Here is an 18,400-nt window from a genome sequence, read left to right on the forward strand (position 1 = left end):
AGCAATATTTTGCAGGTAAAGGGGTACATGGAGCATAATAGCCAGACCTGGGATTTCCTTTCTGTGCATTTCCTTGTCACGGTCCAGCCTGAGTGAAGTGTCAAAAAGGAAATACAAGAGGCAAGGAAAAGCCCAGACCCGATTACAAAAAGACAGAACTTCTGCTGTTGTAAATCAGTGTTGCTGCTTGTCATCAAGGAAGCAATGTTAAAGCAAAATACAGCTGTTACATGTTGGGGGTATTCATAATGCATGTGCGGATCTTTGTCAAGCAGCCTCCGCTCCCTTAACCTGTGATTTCCAAACTTCATTTCTCTTGTGCCCCTGCCTTTGATGACATTTGCATATGGATGATTTTATATTTAATATTCGGGGCGTTAATTTAATTAGATGCTCCTAGGAATCCCTTGAATTCTCAGATGCTCCTATTTAATTGCTTGTTTCGAAAGGGAGAAACTTCCTCCGAACGTGTGAGGTGCTGACTTCCTTTTCTCCTAGGGAGTACTAGTACTCCTCCTGCCTCCAAGGGGTTTGGGTCAGCATGTAAACACAAGTAATTCAAGAGACTGGAAGCTAGCTTCTCTCCTTCTCCATCTACTTCCAAGCTTGCAGAGACGAAAAACACTGTAAGGGGAAAGACAGAGAGGACAGTTGTTCTGAGCCCACTGCTGCAGGTGCTGTATGATCCAGAGGCATTTTCCCACAAGTATGGGCTCGTCTTAAACCAGCTTCTGCAGATGAAGGGTTCAGCAGGTGATTGCTTCTAGACTGAAGCAAGATGGCTGCACTGATACGAAGTGCAGCCCTCTGGAGTGCCAGGGAAACTGGTGCAGAAAAGTAGGTGAAGCACTGGAAAGATGTGAGATTTGCCTGTCCCTTGGCATATCAAACTGGAATCCTGGAATCTCTAATAAGATATTTTGCACTACAGTGAGGATGGGGGTAGGACCTTGCTGCAGCGATTACAACGCTGTGTTGAGAGTGACCGTGCTGAGTCCAGCCACATGTAACAGGGTTTGTGTTCAATTATCGCAACTTGCTTACTAGGCTTCCACAGAGCCTGGGCTTGGTTGGGTGCCAGATGTACCATGGAAAGTCCCAACCAGTGCAGGGCTTGGTGAATTCCCTCTCAGGTGGGCTTGGCATGGGGAGTGCTAGCCAGGAGCAGGATTATGGAGAGTCAACCTCAAGGAAGGCAGGTGATAAGTAAAGAGCCCTCCTTCACCAGGAGGTATTCTGAGATGAGGCTGTCTGCACCGTGCATTAATACGTCAGTCTCATTGTGTTTGCTGGTCACCTTTACTTTCACCGGAAGCACTTTGGGAAACAATACTGCATTTCCCAACCTCATCTCCTGACCATCCATCTCTGTTTCTGCTGTCTCTCATGTATGCCATTACCATCCAGCCCTTGGCAGGGCTCACACCTTCAGGTCACACCTAAATGGTGCCCTGGTGGCTCTGATATTAGCAGGTGATTTTTGACTCCAGAACTGAAGTGGATCAAGTTGCAAATGAAACGGATGCTGTGGCCAAGAGTCTGAAAGATGATTGAGAGGAAAAAAGTGAACCCCACAAGCCCTGGGTCCCTCTAAACGGGGTGGGAGTGACTGGCCTGTGCGACTACCAGCTTGCTCTGAAGGGGAACATGCATTTATTGATGAGGCTGGTGTATGGCTGACAGTTGTTTGTTCCAATCCCTGCGAGGCCTGAGTGCTTCTGCAAGCACAGCTAGCTGGCGAATTCTCCAGCGGTGTTTAAAGGCTCCATCACCACTGGGTTTTATTCTGCTCTGGAGTTCACATTTTTCCACTGCTCAGTAATTGGAGAGCTCTTATTCTTGGCACAGCGTGCATGTAAAAGCACTGCACAAATGCATGGTGATATTAACAGTGTGCAAGCATTAATAATAACCCATGTGTCTGTACAGATAACGAAATCTCCGTTAGGGCACCAGTTCTATAAATATCTTTGCAGTAAGTGACCTGGGTCATTGGAATCGTTTCCACAGCACCCCGGGGGCATGTTTGTCGAAGTGGTGCGATGCAGCCAAGTGAAATACGCAGTCACTTAATGTGGAATGGCAGAAGCACAAAGTTTTTAAATACCGTTAGGCTAGGATTGTTTTAAGATCCGTCTGTAAAAAAAAGAAATTATAATAATAATAAATAAATAAAATTAAGATTCTGTATGCAAATCTAATTGGAAGTTACAGTGGGAGTTGGAAATCTCAGTGCTATTTCCCCAGCCCTTTCTCTCCACCCACGATCAGTCTGACTCAAACCCTGCATGTGCACAGGACTCAGCGTGATGCATACAGTATGATACGTAAAAACCGACACATTGTAAACTTCTGTTGCTTTTTTGTTGTTGTTGTTGTTGTGTTTTATATCTGTTCTCTCCAGGCTTCGTGGACCCGGCCCGAGAAGCAAGAGGTATAAGATTACCAGACCGATAGTCAATCTCTTAGTTTTTTAAAGAATTGCAGATTAACAAACCGCTAGCACAATAACCAAGCCAACTAAGCAGTATTAACAACAGTACTAAATTAAAAGAATCGGCCGATAGCAGTAGATGTTATTTGACCTGTAGCTACATGTCTTTGGGTGAGCAAACTAGCTGCATTGGGAGGGGAGCTGGTGGAAGTTGTGCACAAGGCCTCAGTTTGCCCTTCAAAAAATAACCCTGTTCAAAGGGTGTGAAAACAAATGGGCAAACGCTGTCCCCAGCTGCAAGCCTGGCTGGTGCCACCAGGCTGCAACTCTGAGACCTTCCTCCTGTGGCCCTGAGAAGCCTCCTTGTTGCCTCCACTCCACTCCAACCCAACTCAACTATTTGCTCAATTGCTGCCTTCAGTCTTCTCACAGAGACCAGTGTGAACACATTCATCTCCCAGTCAGTGCAGTTACTTCCCTCACCAGCTATTGTGTCTTTAGAAAATGCTGCCGAGTGCTAAATTCCCACTGTTTTCTTACTGTCTTTTTGTTTTGGAAGGGAGAGAATTGAACACACTTAAACAACACAACTTGGTGCAAATCATGTGTTACTTTTTATGTGAAATGGTGATTTAACATACATATATATATATATATATATATATATATATATATATATATATATATATATATATATATATATATATATGTATGTATGTATTTTTTTTTTTACCTCTTTGTGGTTTGTAGAGAGACTTCTCACTTCAAAGCGAGACCAGTAATCTGGTTCCCGACCGAGCAGTGGTTCTGCTATAGAGTAGCGTTAGCCATCAGACTATGGTGACTGCATTCTGTGATGCTGAGAGCAGCTTTGTGTGGGGTTTCAGCAGCCTGACTTACTATCTTAACCTGTGTGAAGCAGAGGAGGGCAGTGTCATTTAGATGAGGTTCAACTCTTATCCAAGCCAGTCAAGGTTCATTTCAGACAAGGGTGAGGAATTCACTGGCCCTGTTTTGAAATAATCTGTTAGAGGAGGAGAGCTTGTGAAAATGGAAAACAGAAGCAGCGGGCATTTGTGCTGATTTTCTGGTGAAGGATTTGGAATTTTTAGTAGCTGCCTCTTTTGTCCTGATGCTAATTCCAAGTATAATTGCATATTCTTTAATATGTTGTACCCTATAACTCATCTCTTTTACTAATGGCAAAGCTTATGCTGTTAAGCTTCCTGTCTGAGATCCTTTCCCTCACCTGCTGCCACGAGCCGGGCTCTGGAAAGGATGCTTTCCTGTCCCTGAGGGTGGGCTGGAGCTACCACTTGCGCCTGCTTCAGAGGGACAATAGCTGTTGGCTTCTTTCTCCAAACCTCCGCCAGTTCCACATTTGTGCTCCCATATCACACAGATCCTGTCTTGCCACTCCAACCCAGACTGTACCGCAGGAGTGGAGGGTGACGCAAGTAATCACTGGGTATTAACTGAGCAGACCCTTATCATCGTAGACAGGTGTTAAAAGCTCAGTTACAAGCAAAACCAAAAGTATTATTAAGGTTTGAGTTGCGAAGTTAATTTATCTGAAATGCTCCATTCCAGCATCATTGGGCCCCAGATTAACAGTGCCTTGTTGATAACTGTGTATCAGCATGGCCTGGCAGTGATAAAGAGCTACAGGTGGGCCCTGAGTGGGAAGATGAAAGTGTGCAGCCAGGGGAGTTTTCTGGCCCCCCTCCTTATCCAAGCCCGGTGGCTCATATTTCAGGGTGCCATTTAACTAACAGTGCCTGTTGGCATGAGAAGTGGGTAAGGCATGTGTCTGTCTATGTGCATGGGGAGGCAGGCCTTGGGTATCCTAAAGCTGGGCTCTCCCTACTGTATGGGGATAAATGCAGCTCCTTGTCCCTTGGCGTGGGAGAACCGAGAATCAGGCCAGCTCTTTCAGTGGCATCTGGGCACTCTGTGAAGGATGAAACTGTGCCGCACTGCCAAGAGCTCGGAGAAGAAAGGCACCGCTCGGCACCCTGCAGAGAACAGCCGTGTCAGTGATGTGGCATAGCTCACTACCTCTCTGCGGTGAGGCTCCCACAAAGCTGCTGCCCTTTGAGGCACATAGTTGTACATTCCCTAGAGCCCACACCAGGAGAGGGTTCAGCCCACGGCATCTACCTGGATGCGAGAAGGAACAGGGCAACACTGTTGTTTTCCATGGGTTATCGATGAAGACTGATTGATTGATATTTTACTTTCTGGATATGAGGCTTGACTGGCTTAAATGACACATGTGCTGAGGCAAGCGATTCGGGTGGTGCTGGAGAAGGTGTGTGGTGTCATCCAAGCGTACCTTATTAAGAGCCAGTCAACCCCGCTCATATTGAAGTGCAAGTTTCCCTGCTTAGGGGCTGTCAGCTCTGCACAAGAAGGTGCCTGTGCCCCAGAAGAGCCAGGTCCTGAGAAAGCTCTCTTGTAAAGCTCTGAGTACCTCAGTTCTTGGGAATCTATCATCTAACTCGGCTCCAGCTTCATCTGAGAGCGCTGGGGACTTGCAGCCCTTACTGGTGCCAGCAGTGCTCGCAGGTGCTTGCATAAGGCAGCCCAACCTTGTCTGTATATAGTGCCCAGAAGCATGTTACCTGCTCGACAAACAGGACAGCAAAGTGCCTGCGGTGAGGTGCTTATGGTTTGAATATTAGGCAAGGCAAAGGCACCAGGAGCTGTGCCCCAGTACTAGGGTAGATCAGGGGAGGGTGACACTCCTGCAGGTCTGTGAGGGTGCAGGTGGGGAGCAGGAGCACTTCAACTGCTCTGCTGGTATGGCTTGGGGAGGTTTCAGCTGTGAAGGGAAAAGGAGATGATTTTAACAGAGGCAGAGGCAGGGAGGGATGGCTGTGATCTCTCAGCGACTCGTGACCTGGATTTAATGCCCCTTATCTGTGTACCACTGCCATTCATATGCTCCTGTGCAGCATGGGAGCAATTTTGAGCCTGGCTCAAAGCCAGCCACTTCCATTACTGGACTGGTTTAAAGTCACAGACCCCAAGAGAACGTTAAATGGGAGTATTAGATGGGTCGCTTCTTTCCCAGTCCTGCTTGCAGACCTTGAGCTACTTTCATAGGCTCAGGGGCCTCAGCCTCCTCTATATCTAGGGTGACCAGCAGGAAATCTGGGACATCCAAAACACTTCCCCTGCCTCTCCCAAGTCAGTGGTGCTGCTGCAGGCAAGGGCAGAGGCACGGGCCCAGCCTGGCAGGGTGACGGACCTGCCTGGTGCACCATGCTGCTCCTCCTTCCTGCCGGACTGCGCCCCACGCCTCTGCGCCAGGACTCTCATGTTAATGTTTGCCAACCATTTGGGATTGGCCTTCAAAATCTGGGACTGTCCCAGGCAAACCAGAATGTATGGTCACCCTGTCTATGCCAGTGCCAAACAGAAATAAGGAGACGTGTTGGTGTAAAGTGAGTACAAGAGAAAAAAGAGTCAGGGCTCTCTGAGCTTTGGGCCCGTTGGAGACTAGCAATGAGGACAGGCTTCTCCAGAAGTGTGGGGCAGTCAGAAGTGTCTTCCCTAGAGTAGCACTGGGCCTTGTGCTCAAACTCTGAATGCTGGGGGTGCTTTGTGCATGTTCACCTTTCCTCAGACATGTATGAGACACTTTGCTTCTCACCCACCCCTGGGTGTTCAGGAATTGCTGCATTCAGCCTGAAGCAGCAAGGAGCGGTATTGCTGCCGTTGTAGGTTTCCCCTGTGGGCAGTCCCCAACTGCTCTTAGGAGATTGCTTCCAAATTTCTGAGCGCTTACAGGGCTGGGGGTGGACAGGAGGTAGATTTGGATTCATACCTGATTCCCCAGCCATGTGGCGTCCCCACGCTGTCTGCCCTGAGCGGCTCCAGCCTTGCTCTGACTCTCACCTTCCTTTCCTGCTAGACTCTGGATGGACGCATCGTGGTCCGCAGCCATGCCCGAGTGTCTTCCCTCACGCTTAAAGACATTCAGTACACGGACGCTGGAGAATACGTGTGCACAGCGAGCAACACCATTGGGCAGGACTCGCAGGCCATGTACCTCGAAGTGCAGTGTAAGGAGGGGGCGGCATGGCTGGGATATTTACTCCACAAGAGCCCCGCTGACCAAAGAGGTTTGGGGATCCCAGGAGCAGTGGCTTTGCCAGCTGCGGAAATGCCAGAGCAGTTTGGGCAGCCACAGAATAGGCAGTTCTAAAACAGAAGGCAGCATGACCTGGGATCAGGAAAGAAGAAGAGATGGGGCACTTGATAAATGGCTGCGTGACGGACAGGCCTCAGCTGGTGTCAGCACGGCTCCTTCGCAGGTCCTTGGGATCTGGCCTGTGGTGCTTATGGTGAGGTTTGTACCTCCAGTGGTTACGGAGCTGAGCTGTTCCATGGTGTTGATGCATTTAATGCTGCTGGGCCATTAAATCCCGTTCCCCTCCTCTGCTTCCAAATGCCCTTCCCCCAGCCTGACAGGCAGTAAGGAAGATTGCTCCGTGTCCTGTCCCCTGTGGGAGGCACTGCCCTCCCTTACCCTCTACTTCCCAGGGGCAGAAGGATTGCTCTCCCTCCCTGGGGCACAGCATGCTGCCTGCCCAGCCCTTCAGACAGTAAGGAAAAAGAATGAGGCTATGGCAAGGCATTGCTTCTCCTCTTGCATTAAACAACGTGGTCTTTGTTTCCAGATGCCCCCAAGCTTCAGGGCCCTGTGGCCGTCTACACCTGGGAGGGAAATCAAGTCAACATCACCTGCGAGGTGTTTGCCTACCCCAGTGCCGTCATCTCCTGGTTTCGGGATGGGCAGCTGCTTCCAAGCTCCAACTACAGCAACATCAAGATCTACAACACCCCATCTGCCAGCTACCTGGAGGTGAGACGGGGGCGCAGAGCGGGTGACTGCTTGGACTCCACATCACCACAAAGGATTAACTTATTCTTGATGCTGAGTCCTGAAGGGAAAACCCCAGGGCTGCTCTGTTGTATGCTGTCAGTCATTGGGGATTAAAAATCTCCAGCCTTTAGGGAAGAGTGGGGGGTTACCTGGCAGGTAGGAGAGGGCAGGCCTTGACGTAGGATGGAAATGCACTTTCCTTTTTTTTCCTTGCCTTCTGGCTATTGCTTTTTCTGCCCCCATCCACCTAGTTTCTGAGCCTGTGGTCCAACTCCATTTGTCTTTGAGGCTCAGCACACCCCTTTTGTTTCTGGGACACAATCAAAGGCAGAAGGGGTTGGGGGCATGGGGATGGAGCCTGGTTCTCCTCTCACTTACACCAGTGCAGAGCAGCAGTAAGGAGCTACACTGGTGCTCCCTTGGCCCCCAGGTGACACCGGACTCTGAGAACGACTTCGGGAACTATAACTGCACTGCCGTGAACCGCATCGGCCAGGAGTCCTCCGAGTTCATCCTCGTGCAAGCAGGTGAGTAGCTTGTCCCAGGAGACCTAAACTGATATCAGGCAGTGGTTCCTGGGACCACCCTGTGAGAGCTGTCCATAGCTGGGGAGGGGCTTCAGGCCGTGGCGAGCTGGAGGGACGAAGCAAAAGGCCTTCTTTTTGACAGACCTTTCTGCCTTCTCAGAGCCCCCATAACCGACCTCCTGGGCAGGCGGGACTGGGCTTTGCTGGGTGAGAGCTCCAAACAGGTATCAGGCAGTGGCTCCCAGCACAGCCTCTGGCACCTGCCCAGACAGGGGGGTGCCTGCTACCTCCCTGCTCCACCTCACCACTTACCTCCCTTCCTCCCCCAGATACTCCGTCTTCTCCGTACATTAACAGAGTGGAGCCCTACTCCAGCAGTGCCCAGGTGGAGTTTGATGAGCCCGAGGCCACCGGCGGGGTGCCCATCCTCAAGTACAAGGCGGAGTGGCGAGTGCTGGGCGAGGAGGAGTGGCGCTTCAGGTGGTACGATGCCAAAGAAGGTAGGGGCCTGAGCTCTTCCTTTTTTCTCTCTCTCTCACCATCTCAGGAGACTCTCGGTGTCTTTGGAGCGTGGGAATCCCACTGCCAAGGATCCCAGCCTTTCCCACAGCTGAGCCCCACCTCATTCTCCAGCATCCCATCTGCGTCAGGGAGACCAGCATTGCACGTAGCATTCAGACACCACTCAGTCTCCATTGCTGTATGTGGTAGTGGTTATGAATGCATGTGATTTGGTTTGAGCTGAAGTAAAGGGACTTTGCCCTTGCCCAAGGCTCTTGATGCTTGTGCTGTAAACTACAAAAATTAAACAGTCATCAGAACATCACAGTCCTCCCAGCAGGACTCGACCGCCATCCACCCCTACCCCATCACAGCAGCCTGTGCAAACATGCATGCCTTACAGCCAGCCTGGAGTCCCACAAGCCCAGGCTGCTTTGGGCTGGGGAAGCTGGCAGGCGGAGAAATAGGTTTTAACTCAATTTAACTCAGATTGGATTTAAGTCCCCCCTAGTCTCAGGCAGCTAAAATCTCTGGTTCATACCCTGATGGGAATTGTGTGGTCAGTGCCAGAGTGAGTTTGGGATGTCAACCTTTTCCTTCTGTTCTGTGAAGCAGAAATAGGGTTGTTTTTTTTTTACCATTCAGACAGTTACAACCTTGCTTTGGTTCATAAGTCAGAGCCTCCCAGCTTGGTCGCTGGGGGAGGGCAGTAGCCCCTCCTCAGACAGGGCTCTTAGCTCTGGAATAGTTCATCAGGAGTTCGGAAGACAAATTCCTGGACTGCTTTTTGCCTTCAGTCCCTGGATCTTCCAGGCTCTGTGCTTTCAAGTGTATCAGGAACAATGAATCTTTCCAAGGTGATGGCTCAGGGTCATGTGGAGGTTCTGGTATCTGGACTAACGGGAGGTATCTGAAAGGGTCCCATAAATATTGAAAACAAGACAGCAGCCCGTCCTTTCCCTCAGAGGGAATGGGCCTGGGTTTATGCTGTGTGCAGGTAGATGCAGTGTTCACAGTGCCACTGCCACCCCTGCCCTTGTGGTCCTTCCAGGTCCCAAGCCATGCCAGGTGCTTCGGATGCTCTTCACTCTGCTGCCAGACCCTGCATTCAGGGCATGATGCCCTCCTGCACTAAGCTACCCAGTGGGGAGGGCCCTGGCACCTTTCTGTTCTCTGGGGCGGTCGTGCAAGGCTGGACACAACCGGACCTTAGCTGAATGTGCTTCAGATTGTAGGACGTGAAATGTATCCGTGCTGTCGATTCAACCCCTGCCCCCTTGTCTCCAACCCACCCCCATTTCTCCCGCAGCAAACATGGAGGGCATCATCACCATCACAGGCCTGAAACCAGAGACCACCTATGTGGTGCGACTGTCCGCTGTCAACGGCAAGGGCTTGGGGGAGATCAGCACCTTGTCAGAATTCAAGACCCAGCCAGTTCGTAAGTACAGCCATGTCCTTGTAATGCCTCTGTGACTTGGTCTTTGCCTTTCTCCAGGCTCTTTGCCATACTCATGTGACAACCCTTTCTCTTGCAGATCTCCCTATACCCACCCTTTGCAAAGTTTGTTGAGAGTTTAGGGTTTTGCTGGCTTTCATTATTAATATTTTGTCTCTTCTGAGGATGGGGGGTGAGAGGTGAGCATTGCTCTGGGCTGCAACTGGCTCGCCGCACCAAACACTTGGCTATCCAGAGGATCTGGGCAGGCAGTCCAAGGGCATTTTAATAATGCAGGCATGCAGCCCATTGAGAGAGGCTGGTCTCCCCTTACCAGCAGCAGCTGGCTTTGTGCTATGCGGGGGCTATTAACAGAGCAACAAAGAGGGGTAGAGGCAGCTGCAGGAAAGGGCATGAAATGACAGAAAGTTTTGGGTTTTTTTCATGCTCCTGCAGTCTGTGGTCTCTCAGGGCTCAGGGAACATGCAAGGGGATTTCTCGGTGCCTGCTGTTCGAAGCATCTCTGTCTGTGGTGGGCAGAGCTTCTGCGCAGTTTGGGTCTCCCCTGGCTTGAATCAAGAGTGAAATCCTAAGGAACAGAAGGCTAGTTCAGCCTTGGAAGGGCTGCTAGCGGGGTTGGGGGGGAGAGAAAATAATGTCCATGCGGCTAAAGGTGGTGGACTAGATCCAGGAAGGGAGAGCTGAGGTTTGCTTTACAAGGTTCCCCTCACGCTAGCCATGGACTTCGTATCCCAGGTCAGCCTGAGATGACAGCTTGGATATTCCTGCTCCATTCATCCCCTCATTTCACTCCAGCGGTCACCTCCCCGCTCCCCTCCACCATCACATCCGTGTTCCTGGAGGCATCCCCATCTCCTGATCCTTCTCAGGCTAACTGTGTTCCTGCTGAGGCGCTTGCTGTAAGCTCCCAGCTGTCACGCTTCCAGGGTGACCCCAGCCCACTTCCCCTGGGAGTCCTGCATGGTCCTGTAGCTGGCTGTCCTCCGCCAGAAGCACTGAACCAGAACCTGCTCCACGATGACCCTGGGCCACAAGCCAGCTCTTGTATTCCTCCTCCACCCTGTCGCAGCAGTCCCACTACCTCGCCCTTCTCTGCAACGTGGAATTCAGTGCAGTGCTGGTTATTTTGAATGTCCAGCTCTGTGGTTTCTGTTGCCTATTTTCAGCTCTTTTACATCTCTCTCTTTTTTTTGGGGTCCATCTCTGTCTTTTCTTTTCACCTGTGTCTCATCCATGGAAAACTGCAGGCATCCCTCTCTCACGTAAGTGCCTCTGCCTCCCTCTGACCATTCTTGGAGTGCTCCCCTAACACACCATAGTTGTAGCATTTAACTTAGTCTGTCTTCCCTCTTCTTCTCCTTAGAGGTGAAGTAGCTCAAAGTCCTCCTGCTAACAGCACTGACACTAGAGTAGCCATCCTGCTCTGGTTAATGTTGCTCTTCGTAGAGCTGGACCAAGAGTTTAGCATCTTTTCCCCATTGTACCGCATGCAATACCCAATATTTGTAACTTGTGGTTATTTTTCTTAATAGCCAACACACTGCAGAGCAGAACAGTAGAAGACTTCTTAGGTAGAACTGGCTTTTTTTTTAAAAAAAATAACATACGTACATTGGGAAGGAGGAAAAAAACCCCAAGAAACAATCTCCACCAAGTTTAAATGACTTCTACACTGGCTAAAAAGGCTTGTAGAGATTTTTCAAAATTTAGATTTTTTTTTTTTTTGATTTTTTTTTTGATTTTTTTTTTTTCAAATCTTGGAAGTATGAACACACAAAATTTGGAGAAGAGTCCATTTTTTTCACCCTTCACTTTACCTGGCATTAGCTTTGGTGGCACTTTAGTCCTCCAGCAGTTGAATGGGATTGCCCTGCTTTCTTTTTAGTTTATAAACACATTGTCTTCTTCACCAGGAGGAGGATGAGTCCAAATGAAATCGGAGAGGATTAATTATGGGTTTCTGTGTTTATTCATTTGGTGCCTTTTGTCCTCGTCATTCAGACCTAGTCAAATCAGAACTCGCCGTGTGTCCCATAGCTGTTGCTGCCTTTCAGGCTTTCATTACAAGGTGGTAGCTGAGCGATGCCACGTCAATGGGATGAAATAGTATCCTGCATTAGAACATGCATCCTGGTAAGCCAGTGCTGTTCCTGGAATTATAGTTGCAATCTTTCAAGTGCTTTTCTCACTAGATTTTTGTTTTGTGAAATTTACCCTTTTCAGTTATTGAAACTTTCCCCCAACACGTTAGCAAATGTAAAGTGGGGATCCTTGCCTCACTGAAGTCAACAAGGGTTTGTCGCTGGTCTTCAGTGAGGCCAGGATTTAAGTGGGGTCTTCAGTCATGGTTTACTTGAGCAATGGGCAGTCAAGTCCTGTGATGCTAGAGAAAAACATGCAGGTTGTTGGATCCCGGGAAAGATGAAAGTGGATTGGCAGACAACTTTAGAGGTGCGTGTAGAAACCGATGGATGACTAGACAGGTGGATGGACAGAATTTGCGATTGCAACAGTTAAAAATAGGCAAGGGTCAGCGAGGAGGAAACTACGTATTGTGCTGCCTGGACACATGGGCACTGTGCTGCCTAAATTGTTCAGAGCCTCTTAATTTGAGCAGAAGTAATTTATCCCTCATACAGAGTTAATCATAGTTAGCATTATATCCGTCGGGCAAATGGTTTGGTAGCTCATTCTGAGTCGTACAACAGTGACGATACACAGGGGAGATAAAGGGACAGGCACTCGGACTCTGCGATGACGAGTACTGCAGGAAAGGAAAGAAAGAACTGAATTAAGCAGGAAAAAAGGATGTCTGGAACCTTGTTCTTGGCCTCATCTACAGACGTGCCTGCCAAACCACATACTCATCATCAGGTGACAGTTCTGTGGCTCTTATAGCAACAGAGTTAAATCAAGACTGTAGCAGGGAATTTTTCATTGGGTTTTGAAGCATGGCGCTGCCGTCTGGACTCGGGGGTCGGAACAGGAGCGTATCTTCTGCTTGGTGATGACCTTTGCCATTTACGTAGAGCTGCTGATGCAGGTGGCTCGTCAGTGGACTCTGCCTGGTCTGTGCTGCTGCCCTGAGGAGTCTGTCTCGTCTGCACAGCTGCGTGATACAGCTCCTATAGCGTGACTGCTGGAGCAGGCAGAGTCCATGGAGGCGGGAAATGAGAGGCCAGGCTGCAGACACAGGGCTGGAGGGGAGAGACAGGTGAAGATGGTTGCTGCAGCGCAGTGGGCAGGTGTCCTACCTTTAGGGGACAGTGTGAAAGGAGGAGAAGGATGTAGAGTGACAGGAAATGGGGAGAAACGAAGCTGGAGGTTTGATTGGAATATCCCTCACCATCTCGGAGAGGTCGTTGTGCAGACACCCCTGGGAATGATGAACACCCACAAAGACTGGCCTTCATAGAGTCTGTGCAGGCCAGGCTGGGCACAAAGTCATTTTTCCTGGGATTACAGAGTCCAGGTGGCTGGAATCTGTTTTAGGGACCAAACACCTGAAAGCAGGTGAACTCCCGAGTAGTTAATGATGATCCTTTAGGGACTGGCTCTGCCCTCCTGGGGAAGAGCAAAAGCACCTCTCCCTCCAGCATCCCATGGAAACCAGGGAGCCACTGGTCTGTGAGCGAGTGCAGTGTCCCTTGAGAGGCGGTCAGCTGGCCCCAGACAAGGAATGATAATGATGATGTGTAAATCAGTCCATGCATTGAAGATCAGTACCATCCTCTTGGATGTGCAGCTCAGAAGATTTTGTTTAACTTTGGCAGGAAAAAAAATTACAAAATAAACAAAATCTATTAGAGGTGAAACCTCCCCAAATGTGTTTTATAAAATGCTGGAGTGACTCAACCAGTTCTGCTTGACCATGAGAGAAGCAAGACGGCAGCACTTAAATGGCTTGTGGTTTGAAGGCTGACTTAGCAATAAAGTCAACATCCCCAGCCATGTCTTAAAGTAATGGGTTTAAAGAATTAAAGAGCCAAACCACTTTTAGTTGATGGGAGCGTCCGGGTGGCTTGAAGAACTTCCACCTGAGATAAAAACCTGTTGGCAGTGTAGCTGTGTGGGGCGAGGGAACAGCACTCTGTCCTAAGGAGACGTCACAACGTCCTGAAGCCACAGTGGGGTGGTTTTTGTCTTCCTGAACGTTTTGGCCTAGCTTGTGGAGGAGGTAACACAACAGCTGTGAATCTGCCCTCTAAGGAGTGTCTGTGAACACTGAGCAGCATTGCCGGCTGTTGCACGACAGCTACCAGTTTCACTGAGGCTGTGCACGCATTCCCCGACTTCCTCGAGGGAAACCTCTTACGGGAGCAGGAACCCACGGAGGTGCTTGATGCTAACGTTGGCGTAGGTAGGCAATACAAAGCAAAGGGAGTACAGGCCTGTTTAAGAAGGCTGCAGCCACCTACTTGGAGAACACAAGTGAGTTTTAAAAGTGCCCAAGGTGCCGCGGGCTCCTGGGCTGTGACTGCACAGCCAGTACTTTATGTGGTGCTCCCGCCTCTTGCATGATGGAGCTGACATCTGGTCCTGAACGAGAGGATCCGAGGCAGTGGGGAATGTTTGAAGAATAAATACAATCTTGTCCACTGGGTGCAGTCCCAAATTCCATTTGACATCTTTGTGCCCAGCGGGTCGGAAGCGCCTGCGTTCGTGCTAATGCGCTTTGAATTAGCAAATCACATCAGGAAAAGCTGATTCTTGGTGTCTAAGAATTAATAGGGACATCCTGGTAAATGGGATGCACTCTAAGCCAGGAAGGTGACCTTGGCTGGCTTCAACTGCCTGAACTTTGTTTGCATTAATACATTATAGCAATGGAGCATTCACAGGGCATGTCGGAGCAAAGCCAGTGGTTCCTAACCCTTGCTGGCCTCTGGGCAGCAATACTGAGAGTCAGTATTTTGCTTTGCCTGTCAGCCTCTCTTTTAACCTTTTAATTGCCTGCAGTTGCAAGCTGCGCTGGAGAGCCATGGATGTAGCCTTGTCTGTGGGTTGGGGGCCACTGGCCTACGAAGAACACATCCGACTGCCAAATGAGAGATGTTTTGTTGCACGGAAGAAAGCGACAGTAAGCAGGACCGTGACTGTTATACCATTAACCTGGGAGTGTGGCTAATTGGTGACATGCCAACAAAAAGCCACAGCTCCTCAAATCGTCTAAGCTCAGGGCACAATTTTTCATGCATCTCTTGTCAAAATGTCACCAGATGGAAAACTTGCAGTCTGCTTGATTAAGAAAATACTGATTGCAGTTTGAAGACAGTAGGAGGAATAAAGATTGGAGAGACAGTATTGTTAAGATTTGACACTAAATCTTTCAGTGATTGAGCTGATAACCTTTAGAATTTAATTGCTGGAATGCTACCTCTTAATTTGCTGTGCCATTGGGGACTGAAAGGCTGAAAATGGATACAGCCATGGAAAATCCATGAAATGGAAGGCGTCTGCTTTCATGTGACTGATTAGATGCTGTATCTAGTATACACAGGGAAAACTAAAATGAGAAGAGTGGCTATAAAGTAGCTACACTGAGTACACACACCGAGAACTTCATTTTAACCATTGTTTGGTCCCTGTTGAACTAAATCCATTGGGAACAAATGAGGAAGTTCTCATCTGAGTGGATTTCTCAGATCTGTTTGAGGAATAGGGGCTACTATCATGTGGAAACTGCAGAGCTGTCCCAAAAGGCTTTGTAGAGAGGAATATCAGAGCTGCATTTTCATTTCAGCCAACTTCGGCCATTCTCTCTGCTTTTTTGCTCAAAATTTCAAATGTCTGAAGCGACAAAGCTTTTAGCATTTGCTGGGCTGGCAGCATGGGGTTCTTTCAGTAGTCCCCACGATATAGCCATGTTATCTTAGCCTTTAGGAAATGTGAGGTCCCAGATTGTTGATAGTAATCGTGCAAGAGGAAAATATGGTTTGGTTTGGTTGGGATTATTTTTTTCCCCTTGTGACTCATGTTTTAAGCATTCCTCGTAACTGCTGGAAAACAAACATGAGCTTCACGTTTGCCCCATGCCCGTTGCTGATTTTCAAGGCCCGAGCATCCCTTGCTGCTGTGCAGGTGAGGCTCAGAAAGGAGAATTAAGAAGCACATGTTTAAAAAGCGTGGTTTCTTAAAAGAGAAATGCTGGCGAATAATCCCCACATCCACAAAAGAATGAGCGATACGATCAGAGTCCAAGGTTGCAGTTCAATCCAACAGAAGACTGATTAGAGGATGGCATTCACTTTTACCCCTGTGTGTCTGCAGGGCCCTGAATTGAGGAATCCTCCTGTTTTAAAATAGCAAGACACATTCCCCGTGTCTAAACCAGGTGGAAAGACGATAAATGTTGCTGCTGTCCTTCGCAAGAGGCCTGATCCGGTAGCTAGCTTCACGGGACAGTGGCTCGGACCTGTGGATTACAGCTGGACCTGCAGTAAGCCGATGGTATTCAGAGAGGATATACTGAAACAAAATTAGTTTCCATGATGTCCACAGGATCTGGAGCACAGGCCTTGCCTAGCACCAAGCTTGTGCTCCAGGTCTCTCTCACTGGCAGTGCCCATCTCTTGTCTCTCAAAGCCCTACTCCAGGGAAGCTTGCCAAGTCATTCCTTCCAGACTTCCTTCCTTGGCAGCGTGCAACAGAAGTTTCTTCCCCCTCTCACCGTCCTTTCTCTCCCTTTAGCAACTACTGCTGCCCCCACCTCCCGCTTAGCAGACAGTGAGTATGATAGGAGTGTTATCTGCGTGCTGCTTTGCTTTGCATGTATTTCGTCGCTGCTTGCGATGCCGTCTGCCTAACGTCGTTTCCTTTTATCTGGGCGGAAACTAACCTGTCCTGCTAGAGGGAAATGGGCAAATGTCACAGCGATGGATACAAGTGACCGCCTGCCCAGCCGACCGTGCTGGCAGGTGAAAGGCGGTCAGTGGAGAGGTCCGATGGAATCGTGCCCGTAGTGAGGTCAGTGGGGACTTGTGCCATGGATTAGCTATTAGCACCCGTGGCGTTGTGCTTTCCATTCCCACTGGCTGTTTTATGGGTTTCAGCACCTGTGATGGGAGGATGGTGCCTGACTCATTCTGTGAGGCAGAGTGCAGCCTCTTAGCTGAAAAAGGGAATGCCAAAAAGATCAACAGTGAAGGACTCCCTAAGCCTTGCTGCTCCATCACTCCCTGGGGGGCCAGAAGGAAAAGTCATTTCTTTGTATCCCATTTCATCTTTTATAATCTGCGTAATCAGATTTACGCTGCAGCACGCAAAGGTCTCCTGCTTCTCGGAAAGACTCCGGTTGGGACCAGCATGGGAAAGGAGAAAGACTTAATCCCAGCCCTAGCAGCCTGGCCATCAGCTTGCAGCCTTTCCCAGAGTCCTCTCCATTGGGAAGCCATAGTGCCTTTGCTTTGTTTTTTTAGTAGAGATGCTCTATAGCAGGGGTTGGAAACCTACATACAGCCCATGGGCCAGATTTGGGAGCCTTAGGCAGTGGAGGTCTTCGGCTGCCAGTGCTCTCCCCATCCTGCCCTGGGGACAAGCAGCGGCCAGGTCTTAGTGCCCACCCACCTCCCTCACCTAGCGTGGGGCATTCCAGCCCATAGCCAGAAAAGGTTGCAAACTGCGGCTCTGCAGAATAGCACTGCAGTCCCTCTCAGCTGTGCTGCAATTCCCCGTGGCATTTGGAGCTGGAAAATTGCTTTCCTCTGGATCATCTTTCCTAAAGCTTTGCAGGGGAGAGGCTGGCATTCAGCAATTGTACGATCTGCTTTTCTCTAACGTGGAGCAGTCAGTGCTGTCAATAACATTTAGAAGGGCTCTTTATTCTGCCACCCCCTCAAAGACGCCTTCTGTCAACCTGCACACACTCTGCATTTCCCTGCTTCCTCTGATGCTGTTCTTTTTCTTGGAGAGAGGAAAGTGAAGAGTGCCCCTATTGCCCGAGCACCCTAGATTCCTCCTCACTTCCCCGTAAGGATGAAAGAAGAAGAATGTATAAAGAGGCAATACATAACAGGTTAAAGGAGCCTGGTGGCTGTACCCCAAGCAGCAGGGGACAGGGCATGTTGTGTTAAAGCCTTCTGCCCCTGCCTACCAATTCCCAGGCATAATGGAAAGTTCGTGCGGCAGGTTCAGCACCAGACTTGCTGCTGCTTTTTTGCTCGCTTTCCACTTTGCAGCCAGGACTGTGCAGAAGGCTGTGCAAACCCTTGGGAGTTAGCTTATGGTTTTAGAGAGGTCTCAATGTCCTTGAGAGGACTCGGGTAACTAGTGGGTGCTTCTTTGTATAATAGGACCCCCCAGTTTGGTTAGATGGATGACAAGTGTGGATGAAATATAAAACTTCAGCCTTCAAAGCATAAACTCCCCTTAAATAATGAGGTGAAGTAACGTCATCCAGGTCTATCCCATCATTATCCTTGCACTTCCTCTGGCCACCTTCTTTTGGTGCTGTCCAGTGTCAGAGTCTGGATGTTGGACCCAGCAGTCCTCTTACAACTCTAGCATTGGAGCAGCCAGAGACGAGTGTAGGACGAATGTGGACTGGGCTTTGGAGAACCCGGGGGAGGACTGCGTTGAAGACTCCA

General features: G+C 49.4%; 1 protein-coding gene across 1 annotated transcript in view; it reads left to right on the top strand.

The window, feature by feature from the left end:
- Window positions 1-18,400, top strand: part of NCAM1 (neural cell adhesion molecule 1) — a 215,190-nt gene that overhangs the window by 157,107 nt on the left and 39,683 nt on the right. The window contains 5 exon segments of the mRNA XM_019547130.1: window positions 6,354-6,504; window positions 7,123-7,307; window positions 7,759-7,855; window positions 8,185-8,355; window positions 9,666-9,797. Coding sequence (XP_019402675.1) covers window positions 6,354-6,504; window positions 7,123-7,307; window positions 7,759-7,855; window positions 8,185-8,355; window positions 9,666-9,797 — 736 coding nt within the window.

Source organism: Crocodylus porosus, unplaced genomic scaffold (assembly GCF_001723895.1).
Source record: "Crocodylus porosus isolate Cpor-Errol unplaced genomic scaffold, CroPor_comp1, whole genome shotgun sequence".
NCBI lineage: Eukaryota > Metazoa > Chordata > Crocodylia > Crocodylidae > Crocodylus > Crocodylus porosus.